We start from the raw sequence: 12,682 nt of genomic DNA on the forward strand, positions 1-12,682 counted from the left end.
ATTGGATAAATACTTGAAGGGAAAAAATTTACAGGGCTATGAGGAAAGAACAGGGGAGTGGGAGTAATCAGAAAGCTCTTCCAAGGAGCAGGCACAGGCACGATGGGCCGAATGGCCTCCTCTTGTGCTGCACCGTACTATGATACTATGATTGTACATGGAATGAAATTAAAAGCTGAGAGGCTGTCTCTGGGTTCACACATGACATAAATTGCTTATTTGTTGTGTGACAAGGCAAGTTGACAGTGTTATAACTCCTTTCCAATATCTTATTCAGTTTTGTATCCATAAGGGTCAGTTTGTTCCACTATATGCTCTGAATCTGAGACCATTGCAATTTCCTCAGGCATGCTACGAATTGTTCTCTCACAATTATACACCTCTGACAACATCCATTGATTGCGATCACTGCGTGTCTGACATAATTTCTCAGCTGTTCTTACAAGTAACGTTTTCACTTGTGCAATCAACGCGCTCAAATGAACCAGTTTATTCCTGTGTGCTCTCAAGAGTGCAGTGTGGTTTTCAAAAAATGACATTGTTGAGAAATGTTGTCCAAAATAGTAAAGGAATAAAATAATTGCACCTGGTTATAATTGGTGTGTCTCTTCATTAACCAATGAAGTTCCATTTTCTCAATGGGTCCCATGCACTGAAATTGCTAGTTGTGATGCCTGGTTACATCCTTCTGGAGGATGCGTATATTCTACCTATTTCAGTTCATCCGTCTTGTAATGTCAAAGTTTTAAAATCACTACAACCTGTAAAGGATGAATAAGATAGACAAGAACACACTTTCTCTTTAATTTATTTCCATGCGCTGGGGAGACACAAGAGTAATGAATGCCCTGGGCCAGATGGTAAGTTGTTAGCCTTTTTAAAATTTTCCTTCCTAAATCTATATATTGATTATTTCCCTTGTAAAATACAAGAAATGCCTTAGATATGGGTGCATTGTCCAGCAATGTCTCGATTTAAAGATTCTCGTCCTTGTTTTCAAATCCCTCCATGGCCTCGCCCCTCCCTATCTCTGTAACCTCCTTCAGCCCTACAACCTTCCGAGATCTCTGTGCTCCTCCAATTCTGGCCTCTTATGCATCCCCAATTTTCATTGCTCCACCATTGGCGGCTGTGCCTTCAGCTTCCTGGGCCCTGAGCTCTGGAATAGCCTCCCTAAACCTCTCCCCATCTCTACGTCTCCTCCTTTAAGACGCTCCTTAAAACCTGCCTCTTTGACCAAGCTTTTGGTTACATGTCCTAATATTTCTTTATGTGGCTCGGTGTCAAATTTTTTTTGATAATTGCTCCTGTGAAGCGCCTTTGGACATTTTACTACATTAAAGTTGCTATATAAATGCAAGTTGTTGTTGTTGTTGAATAATATGAATATATTACACCCTCCTGACCAATATCTATCCCTCAACGAAAATGACTAAAACAGATTTTCCGGCCATTATCTCATTTGCTGTTTGTGGGACCTTGCTGCGCACACATTGGCGCATATTTCCTACATTACAACAGTGGCTAAGCTTCAAAAGTACTTCATTTGCTGGAAAGCGCTTTGGGTCGTCCTGAGATCGTGAAGGCCGCTATATAAAGGCAAGTCTTTCTTTTCAAATAACAAATAGATGGGAGATGAGTTAGGTGTGTGCTGGGCCTTTATTCATATTGGGCTATTATTATGAGATCTGGGTGAAAGACCTTGGCCCAAAATGCAGGACAGCACCAAGATTCAGAAGAGTAGGAGAGACAACCAGGTAAATCTAGAGGTGAGGCTAAGCTTCTGTACATGCTGTGCTCCTGTTTTTTCTGACTTCAAACCAATTTTAGACTGAGTACACCACAGCAGTTCATGCCCAGCACACATTATTGGAAATGTAGTCAAAAGCTAGAGAAGCTGGAAAGTTTGGTTCTGAGTATTGTGTATCCAAGGCTTTCTACCCTCTAATTGGATTGAACAGAATATCTGAACACTACGATTTGGCTGATTGGTTTTCAGCAATGTGCCAATTGCTTACAATCAGTGTAATTATTTTGCAAAATCAATGTTTAACAGATCTGTGTGAACCTGTTATCTTCCCCAAGACAAAGCTTACACTGGTTTCCTGTTCTAGCACCTGCTTCTGGTCTGCAAAGCAGCAGGGATATAGCAAAGAGAGACAGAAACACTCAGTGCTATCTCATATTCATAGCACGCTTTGTATGAATGTAGTGTTCATTTAGCTAAAATGCAGTTGGCAGTGATAAATGGGTAACTTGCAGAACTGTACCAGTGATCAGATTCATCACTGTATAGAAATGATATCAGCACGAATGGCATTGAAGGCACATGTTTCCTCTTTTATAGCTCTACGAGATCTTGGATATTGCATTGGCCATATGGTCTTGTCGAAAGTGTAGATATCAAAAATATTCTATTCTGGCTTTCTTGAAGCTTTTATGATGTGTTATATTTCCTTTAGATTGTGTCCCATGTGTGCTTTGTTCTTTTTTGTTATGAATTGTAATATTCGTACCAAACGACAGGTCATAAATCAGTGCTTCCAAGTTTCTAGGATGAGGAACAGAACTTTTAATCTTTAATATTAGATCAGATTTACAGTGTGAATATTTCAGGAATCTGAAGTCACCGTGAATCTATCATTACTGGTCCTTTTTGAAACTAGGTAGCAGGAATTTATTTCTCTTGAATCAGTTAAGAAAGCAGTAGCTCTCTGATATGTTGACTGGGATGTTACTGTGTCTGATTTGTTACAAAGCCTAACCTTTCTGAAACTGAGTTGTGTCTTATTGTGTGAGGGAACTGCGTGAGGAAGTAAATTATACTCTTTTTTTTAAAGTGCACAATCTTACCATTTTGTGCTACTGTTTAAATACAGTTTGGTCAGAAAGGGTCACAAGAGAAATGAGCTCTGCCAGCCTCAATTCAGTTCTCAACAGAGGAGATCCCAAAGTGCAAAATGTCCTTCAATTCATCACTAATTGGCAGAATCACCTCAAGAGGCCAATCGAGAGAGAGTTCAGGTTTACAAATGTCACAAATGTCACACTGGTGCAGTGCTCTTAAGATTTGCAGTTAATTTTCAAGGTAGTCAGGTGCAATCTGGTGTCGTTCTCCTGCAAGGTCATTTCACACTTCAAAGGTCTAACTGAGTTCCAATTACAACAGTATTCCATCAGAAGCCAGGGATCTAATCTTGGATCTGCTTGGAGTATATGGCTCAGTTAATCACTGGATAAAATTTGCTGAGTCACGTTCTGGGAGTTGTCATCCATCATTTTAATGAATGCCTGCTGAAAGTATAGACGCGGTTGAATTTCAGGGCAATATGGAGAGTTAGCATTTTAAAACAATTAAACCTTACAATTAATTCTACTTGTATTCTGCTGTACAGATAATTGTATTTTCTAGGCAATGGCAAACACGTTCTTTAGTTATTCAGTTTGGTCATTGGTGGGTTAATAGCTGGAGACTAAATTGAAATGGAGAGAGTGTTCCTCTTTTAATTAGATGCAGTTGAAAAAGCCAGACAGAATTGCTTTAGTATGGAGAAAAAAAAAGAAATGGAAGTAAAATATTTCTTTTAAGAGGTGACACGGAAAATGAATGTGTGATGTTGAAATTAAATGTAAATGAAAGTCAAAGCTTGGTTTGGAATGTCATTTGCTTGTAGAGATTGAAATGAAAATTGCTTTGAACTGATTCTGATGTTTTGAAGTGAAGGCCATGTGCAGTTATCACCTTGGTGGGTTTTTTCCTGCTGATGGGTGGAACAATGTGTGAAGATGTTGACACCTTAGTTTTCTTGGATCTCAGTTGAACCTCTGTCTTTTTTTCAGGTGAATGTGGCTGTCACGATGGCTACTCTCCAGACCCAATCCACAAACACCTTTGCGTGAGAAGTGACTGGGGACAAAATGAAGGGTCAGTACAGTAAACGAAGAACAACATGTATATGGTGTATGTTGCATAGGGTATAAAGGTCCTGTTTATGACAAATTCTACATTTTTTTTAGATCAAGTTTTATCCCTGTGATCCTTGCATCTTGAACAGCAGGAAATGGTTGGCAAAATATTTTGTATAACCCTTTATATGTGTGCTTCAACACTGTTGTTTGGTGCATTGGGATCATGGCAGTGTGATGCAAAAACAGCTTTCCTGCATCACTCTCCCATTTATAGATTTGAAATCTGCTGCCAGTCCCCTGCAGGCTTATTTGATCCAGAGACCAATGACAAATTACATAGAATTACATAGCATTTTACGGCACAGAAACAAGCCATTCGGCCCAACAGGTCTATGCCGGTGATTATGCTCTACATGAGCCTCCTCCCACTTTACTTCATCTCACCCTATCAACATATCCTTCCATTCCTTTCTCCCTCATGTACTTATGTAGCTTCCCCTTAAATAGAATAGAATCATAGAAGTTTACAACATGGAAACAGGCCTTTCGGCCCAACATGTCCATGTCGCCCAGTTTATACCACTAAGCTAGTCCCAATTGCCTGCACTTGGCCCATATCCCTCTATACCCATCTTACCCATGTAACTGTCCAAATGCTTTTTAAAAGATAAAATTGTACCCGCCTCTACTACTGCCTCTGGCAGCTCATTCCAGACACTCACCACCCTTTGAGTGAAAAAATTGCCCCTCTGGACCCTTTTGTATCTCTCCCCTCTCACCTTAAATCTATGCCCCCTCGTTATAGACTCCCCTACCTTTGGGGTAAATAGCATAGATGCATTTACCTTTGGGTAAATGCATCTATGCTATTTGTCTTAACTACTCCATGTGGCAGCGAGTTCCGCATTCTCACCACTCGCTGAGTAAGGAAGTTTCTCCTGAATTCCTTATTGGATTTATTCGTGACTATCTTGTATTTATGGCCCCCAGTAATGGATACCCCCACAAGTGGAAACATCCTCTCTCCGTCTACCCTATCGAACCCCTTCATAATTTTAAAGACAACGATCAAGTCACCCCTTGGTCTTTTTTCTAGAGAAAAGACCCCCAGCCTGTTCAGTCTTTCCTGATAGTTGTACCCTCTTAGTTCTGGTATCAGCCTTGTAAATCTTTTTTGCACTTTCTCAATGGGTCTTAATTGCCATTGGATCCAGGTAGAGTGGGCAGCTCACACTAGGGAGTGCATCAGCTGTGTTGAGACCTGACTTAAGGAACCAATGACTCTGCAGTAACATAAAGCCCCTATTGTGAAGCAAAGCCCCCTTCCACCTTCCTCCCCACCAAGACAGAAAAGTAGATTTTTCTTTAAAACTGATTTCTTGTCCCTTTTGTTTGTTTCATAGTAGGTACAGCATAGGAGGAGGCCATTCGGCCCATCGTGCCTGTGCCGGCTCTCTGAAAGGACGATCAAATTAGTCCCATTCCCCTGCTCTTTCCCCATAGCCTTGTAAATTTTTCCCTTCAAGTATTTATCCCTTTGAAAGTTACTATTGAATCTGCTTCCACTGCCCTGAGGCAGTGCATTCCAGATCATTACAGCTCGCTGCGTAAAAAAATGTTTCCTCATGTCGCCTCTGGCTCTTTTGTCAATCACCTTAAATCTGTGTCCTCTGGTTACTGACCCTTCTGCCATTGGAAACAGTTTCTCCTTATTTACTCGATCAAAACCATTCATGATTTTGAACACCTCTATCAAATCCTCCCCTAACCTTCTCTGCTCTAAGGAGAACAACCCCAGCTTCTCCAGTCTCTCCACATATTTGAAATCCCTCATGCCTGGCACCATTCTCGCAAATCCCTTCTGCACCCTCGCTAAGGCCTTGGCATCCTTCCTAAAGTGTCATGCCCAAAATTGGACACAATACTCCAGCTGAAGCCTAACAAGTATTTTATAAAGGTTTATCATAACTTCCTTGCTTTTGTCCTCACCACTTTCCTCTGGAGGGACCAATCAACATCTGATGGCTTCTTTCAGCTTGGAGTATGACAATAATTTTCTGGTGAAATGTCAGCACTTCTTTGTGATTCCCATCACTAGTTGGAGTCTCAAGCTGCTGTCACTTGCTCCCATCTCATGATGAAAAAACTGTCCTACTTTTCAGAGGCTCTCCGTTGGGGTCTCAGGCAACAACAGACAGAACATGTCCCCAACAATAGAAGGTGAGCTTGAGTGACAAGGTGCGAGATTTTCGGTCATGAGCTCAATACCTGAGGCATTACCTTGTGCCAAAAGCATAAACGTGGTGAAAAGATGCAAACTGGGTTCGTTAAATGGGCCACAGGGGGCAACCATGTGGCATTAATGTCATTTTTTTTTAGTTGTATTTTAAGCAGTCTACATTTGGATATATATTTTATGAAGTCTTTTCCATTTTTTTTTCCTGAATCTCTGGAACTGGGAAGGACATGATCCATTGAGTATTCAGTGTAGGGCCATTTCCTCCCCGGTGCATTAATGTGAAAGTGTATACAAGACACATTTAAGTACGTTGAGAAATATATGTTAAGTGGCATGAAACCCTGTTGCCTGCCAAGAACTAGGTTGCCTGCTAGGATCCATGCAAAAAGATGCATGTTATTAAAATTCCCATGTACTCACTAAGCCGTGCAGAGCTGAAGGTCACTGGTTTGATCTCAGTTCCTTGCTGTTTTAGCTGATAGTCAGTCAGACCAGCAGTTAAGCCCTGGGCGAAGGAGTGGAAAAATCAGCCAAGATTCCTGCTCAACATTAAGAAGTGAAGCCTAATGAAAAGCAGGCATATGTTGATGTCAGATGAGAAGAACGTGAGCTTAGCTGTGATACCCTTGATGGTTGAATAGCCTACAGATACCCGGTGTCTGGGGATTGTGACGAATGGCCATTGCACAACACAATGGAGGGCTGTTGGTATCCCGAAATCATGGTCCAGCAAATATGACTGCCTTCAAGAGTGAAATGGAGAAAATTGAAAGAGTAAAGCCTTTTACTTACTTGCGCTACACCACCTTTTAAATACCCTTAAATCATATGGATGTGTTCTGATCAACACACAATAACTTCCTCCAAAAATATCTTAGGCACTGTAAAATTACTGAGGTATTTGCCACATGACTTCAATGATCAGCAGTGTTCCTGCAGCCAAGTTAACAGCCTGGATGCCCTGATTGCCACCTCTGCTCATTCCTGCTTCATTAAAGCTTGCCCAGACTGCAGTTTCATCAGTCCAGAGTGGGCTACATTATAGTGTGGAAGAGCTGGTAGGTCTGGTGTTAGCAACTGTTAACAGACTGAGATATTGAATTCATTAACATATGTATTAGACTGCTACTCAGTGCCAGGAGTAGCGGGATATGGACTTGGCAAATGGCAGGTGAGGGCTGTGAGAGATGAAGGAGGATCAGAATGACTGGGTAATCTGAATGGCTTTGCTTTAATACTCACTTCTTTATTTTCATAAGTAGCCTGCATTTTAGGCCTTCTTAGTTATACTAAAAAATACTGTGTTCCTCTCAGTAGTGTCTCTTAGTTTTCCCACCCTAATGACTGAAGATGGCTCACTTCCTTGTGGAAGCCTCACTGCAGGCTACAGGATAACATTTGTGTTGGCATGGCATGACCTTCTGTGATTGCATTGCAAATTTATTTAGATCCGACAGTTTACTGACCCTTTAACTCTTGCCACGCTGTCTTGTTTGTGGAACAGTATATTGCGATTGTTTGAACCTGTTCTGTTTGTGTTTGAATTCAAGTTTCTTTTGCATGTTAATACGAAGGTATAATGATTTCGACCTCTTGTGCATCTGCTTTCTGTACTCACAAGTATTGGTCGCTGTGCCTTCAATCTAGGTACGACTCTCTGGAATTCCCTCCCTCTCCTCCTTAAAACCCACCTCTTTGACAAAGCTCTCAATCTCTCCTTTCTTTCTGTTTCAGTGAAGCCCTTTGGGAAGTTTTTCTACTTTTAAGGGTGCGATGTAAATACAAGTAATTGCTGTTTATATTGTTTGCAGGTGATGACTAGTTCAGTGATTATATTTGGGATAATCAAACCTTCCTTGCTGTTCAGTCATTTCCTAACCTGTATTATTTAATTGTTACTGCTGTTTTATAGACCATGGCCATATACAACACTGGAAAGAGGTTATGACCTTGTGACAGGGGAACAGGCTCCAGAAAAGATATTCAGGTAAAAAAATATATTCAACAATTTGTTTTTCACGCTGCAGTAACTTATTAATGAGGAGGGATTATCTGTGTTAATTGGTTTTATGATTCAGTGAAGGCCACCAAAACCTGAACTGAGTCCATTTCAAGGGATGGGTGTGCAGATAATGTCGACTTTTTTTACTTTTGGGATATGGGCTCATATCCGGCCATGACTGATTGGATGAAATTCTTCCCCATTTATAACTGTCCTAAGTGAAATGAGTTCCACAGCATGAAACTATTTATAATTAAGCACTACTCAGCAATAAATTGGCATTCTCACTCTGGGAAAACACATGGATAGCTGCAGTAGCAAATTTTACACTGGCGCAGAACATAATGCTCTTCAGAGGTTATCTTTATTCTACATTTAGTTTGTGTTATACCTGACCCAGGAGTGTTTGAAGCTGACACTAACACAAAAAAGGACAAACTTTTTCATTGTCCATCATTGATATCCGTCCTTCACTTTTTTTGAATACAGAATGCATTATATATCATGGGGGAGAAATGAAAGACACAATCGGTCACTTGTCTTTTTTAACTGGCTGTCCACTGTTTTGAACTGATTTTTAAAAAAACTTATCAGATCTCTTGTGGCTTTACTCACAGTACACTATTTTATAATGACAGAACGATATACCATGTAATGCACATTGTATTATTCCATTGATGAGGTTTACCTGTGGTAAAGTTTAAACTGTGTTTGTCTGAGCTTGTCCCTTTAAGTCTTATTGCTGTTAAAAGCACATCTTGAGGTTAATTGATTTTGGTGAGGGAAGTCTTATAAATGAGCATTAATTGAATGCTTTTTTTATCTTTTTGATACTTTGGAAGTGTGATGTCTGAAATTTGACAGACATGCAATGGAAGGGAGACTTGTTTATTGGCAGAAGTTCACCAGGGTGCAAACATTTTTTTTTGTCTGTTTATCTGGGCCACCCAGCAAGTCACTGCCATCTTAAACATCTGTCCAGTCAGCCACGTGCCTCCCAGTCACTCCAGAGCCCATTCAACCAGCCTGAGTTCATCAGGAGGCAGGTGCCAGATGCAGCTTGAGTGGGTGACATGGAGATTAAAGCACGTCAGTTGCTGCTGTACAGGCTGCAGCTCCCCAGCTGTTGCGTTCCAGCTTAGATGTTCAATGGCATTCCTCAGCCCGAAGGTCTGAGCTTGGACAAAGCCAGCGCTTGGAGGCAAGTCAGGCCTTGACATTGAACTGTTGCTATCGGTACCTTCAGCCCTGGTTTTTTTTCCCAAGCCCCACTCCCTTTCTGGCTTTCAACTTGGCAGAAAGCGGGACTCCAATTTCTCCCCGTTTCAGAATAGTAACTTTGTGCGGAGGAGGGATAGAAGAAAAGAATTGCAGTCAATCTTTAGGTTGAGAAATTCAGAAATAGTGACGTGAAACCAAAGCTCAGATTGGTCTGATGTGCTTCAGCCAATACTTTGTCTGAATTTGGCCAAAGTAATGCCACTACACCATGATGGTGCTGCTTTGTAGGATTCAGTCCACTAAACTTCTGAGTGTGGGTCACTCCTGTGACTGGTACCTAAAAGCAGATTTCACTGTGTTATGTGAATGACCCAAGACGCACTGTCTGTTTCTGTCCCTTTCTCTCTCTACAACCTGCTCATCACTTTTCACTTGTATGTCAATTAATGAAACAAATTAGTGCACAAGGAAAAACAGATGGTGTTCACCTCTTGCAGTCTGGAGGACAGTAAATGCAGCCATGCGATCCTTCACAATGGAGCTGTTAATAACTCTTCAACCATGTCACATCTGCACCAGAATAAAAGGGATTTTTAGGTTATTTTAGTGGGTGGAATTCAGATTTATTAATGCTTCAAGCTGCTTCATCAGCAAGGGTTGAAATCACTACAGTCTGATTGGACACCTGGGAATATGAGGCCATGCAGTAGTAGAAACTTAAGTGAAACACTTGGTGCAGAACATTTTTCGTTATGGCCAAAGCCTGGTTGCTGGTTCATTGGACATTTAATTCACTGCTAATAACATAATGGATCTCCTATGGCACCATTCACGATAAGGTAGAGAACAATCTTTTTAGGGACTGAAACATTTTAACATGTAATATAAAAACGCATTATTCAGCTGCTGAAGTGTGCAACCTGGCCTGTCCTTTGAAAGCCCGAGTGGTGTAAATAGGCACATTATGAGGTAATTAGAGGCTAATTCCTTCTATTTAGATTGGTAGCAGCAAGAAATTTTTTAAATACTTGATTACATTTGAAAAAAACAACCTGAAATGAAGTGTGACATCTTAAAGTGTGACAGACTCGACACAAGCTGCACATTGACAGGTTTAGCCTGAGCAAGCAACCAGGAACGAGATAGAATAAATGTCTGCGGTGCAAGGGGTCTCATGGGAGTTGAACAGGATAACTTTTTTTTATTCATTTGTGGGATGTGGCGTCGTTGGCAAGGCCAGCATTTATTGTCCATCCCTAATTGCCTTTGAGAAGGTGGAGGCGATCCGCCTTCTTGAACCGCTGCAGTCCGTGTGGTGAAGGGAGTTCCAGGATTTTGACTCAGTGATGGTGAAGGAACGACGATATATTTCCAAGTCAGGATGGTGTGTGACTTGGAGGGGAACGTGCAAATGGTGGTGTTCCCATGCGCCTGCTGCCCTTGTCCTTCTAGGTGGTCGAGGTCGCGGGTTTGGGAGTTGCTGCAGTGCATCTTGTAGATGGTACACACTGTAGCCACAGTGCACTGGTGGTGGAGAGAGTGAATGTTTAAGGAGGTCGATGGGGTGTCAGGAGTGCCAATCAAGCGGGCTGCTTTGTCCTGGATGATGTCGAGCTTCTCGAGTGTTGTTGGAGCTGCACTCATCCAGGCAAGTGGAGAGTATTCCATCACACTCCAGACTTGTGCCTTGTAGATGGTGGAAAGGCTTTGGGGAGTCAAGAGGTGAGTCACTCGCCACAGAATGCCCAGCCTCTGACCTGCTCTTGTAGTCACAGTATTTATATGGCTGGTCCAGTTAAGTTTTCGGTCAATGGTGACCTCCAGGATGTTGATGGTGGGGGATTTGTCGATGGTAATGCTGTTGAATGTCAAGGGGAGGTGATCATTGCTGTTACTTGTCTGGCGTGAATGTTACTTGCCACTTATCAGCCCAAGCCTGGATGTTGTCCCGATCTTACTGCATGTGGGCACGAACTGCCTCATTATCTGAGGGGTTGCGAATGGAACTGAACACTGTGCAAACATCCCAACTTCTGACCTTATGATGGAGGGAAGGTCATTGATGAAGCAGCTGAAGTTGGTTGGGCCTAGAACACTGCCCTAAGGAACTCCTGCAGTGATGTCCTGGGGCTGAGATGATTGGCCTCCAACAACCACCACCATCTTCCTTTGTGCTTGGTATGACTCCAGTCACTGGAGATTTTTCCCCCCGATTCCCTTTGACTTCAGTTGTACCTTCTTACTGATGTTCAGCTGAGGAAAGTTATGCTCATTCAGGACTTGATGTCTCTGACATGCAATGACGGTGTTAAGCATAGTGACAGATGGGTAAAGTTGCGTATCATTGGCATACATATGTCTATAGATGATGTCATTAAGAGGCAGCATGTAGATGAGGAAAAGGAGGAGGCTAATGATTGAGGCTTGGGACATGCTGGAGGTGACCATAAGTGAGCAGGAGGCAAAGCGACTGGAAGAGATATACTGGCTATCTTGGGTTAGGTAGAATCTAAGATAAGGTGGTGGCACAGAGGTAGGTCACAGAAGAAGATACTGACACTGTTAAAAGCTGCAGATAGGTACTGGAGGATGAGGCGTGATCTCATTCTCTGGTCACAGTCACATAGGGTTGTTGTTAGTGACTTTGACTAGGTCAGACTTGGTGCTGTGGGTAAGGTAGAAACTAGACTTACGGGATTCATTTGTGAGAGATGGGAAAAGTAGATGAGAAGTTGAGTAACAATGACATATTCAAAGACCCTTTTTAAAAAAAAATTACTGATTGGCTAGTAACTAGAGGAGTCAAAGATGAGCTTTTTGAGGAGGTAGCGGAGTAATTAGTGCAGTTTTGATGACAGCAATGGCTGACAAAAGGGAGAGATGGATGACATCAATAAGCAGCGGACTGAGAAGTGGTTAAGTGGTAAGGTGCTGAGACAGGAGATTGAGTCTCATGGAGGAGTTGAGACTGATGAGCCTTGAGCAGAGGTGAGGGAGAAACGATAGTGAGTAACCTGGTGGCCATGAGTAGATGTACTGCTTCATGTATCCCTGGACCCCCACCTACAACCCATCAATACTGTACTTCAGCTGGAGCTAGGGGATGAATTTTATATAAATATATCTATAATCTATTTTTGATAGATATTGGGGTTGTGGCACATGACAAAAAGTTAGTAAGTGCACAAAATATAAAACCCTATTCTATTTTCATCAAGCCAATGTTAATTCATACTTAATGAGATATTAATGAGCTCCAGTTCTAAAAACTCAATCTTTCTACCAGTGAGACCCCTATGATATTTGTGTAT

At 41.8% G+C, this 12,682-nt stretch overlaps 1 protein-coding gene across 6 annotated transcripts in view; it reads left to right on the forward strand.

Moving 5' to 3' along the window:
* LOC137300495 (astrotactin-2-like) overlaps nucleotides 1-12,682 on the forward strand; it is a 1,223,335-nt gene that overhangs the window by 561,532 nt on the left and 649,121 nt on the right. For all 6 annotated transcript variants that reach the window (XM_067969577.1, XM_067969574.1, XM_067969575.1 and 3 more), the window contains 2 exons: nucleotides 3,841-3,925; nucleotides 8,061-8,135. In XM_067969577.1, coding sequence (XP_067825678.1) covers nucleotides 3,841-3,925; nucleotides 8,061-8,135 — 160 coding nt within the window. The remainder of the gene's footprint in view (nucleotides 1-3,840; nucleotides 3,926-8,060; nucleotides 8,136-12,682) is intronic.

The sequence above is a fragment of the Heptranchias perlo genome, chromosome 31 (genome assembly GCF_035084215.1).
Source record: "Heptranchias perlo isolate sHepPer1 chromosome 31, sHepPer1.hap1, whole genome shotgun sequence".
Lineage (NCBI taxonomy): Eukaryota > Metazoa > Chordata > Chondrichthyes > Hexanchiformes > Hexanchidae > Heptranchias > Heptranchias perlo.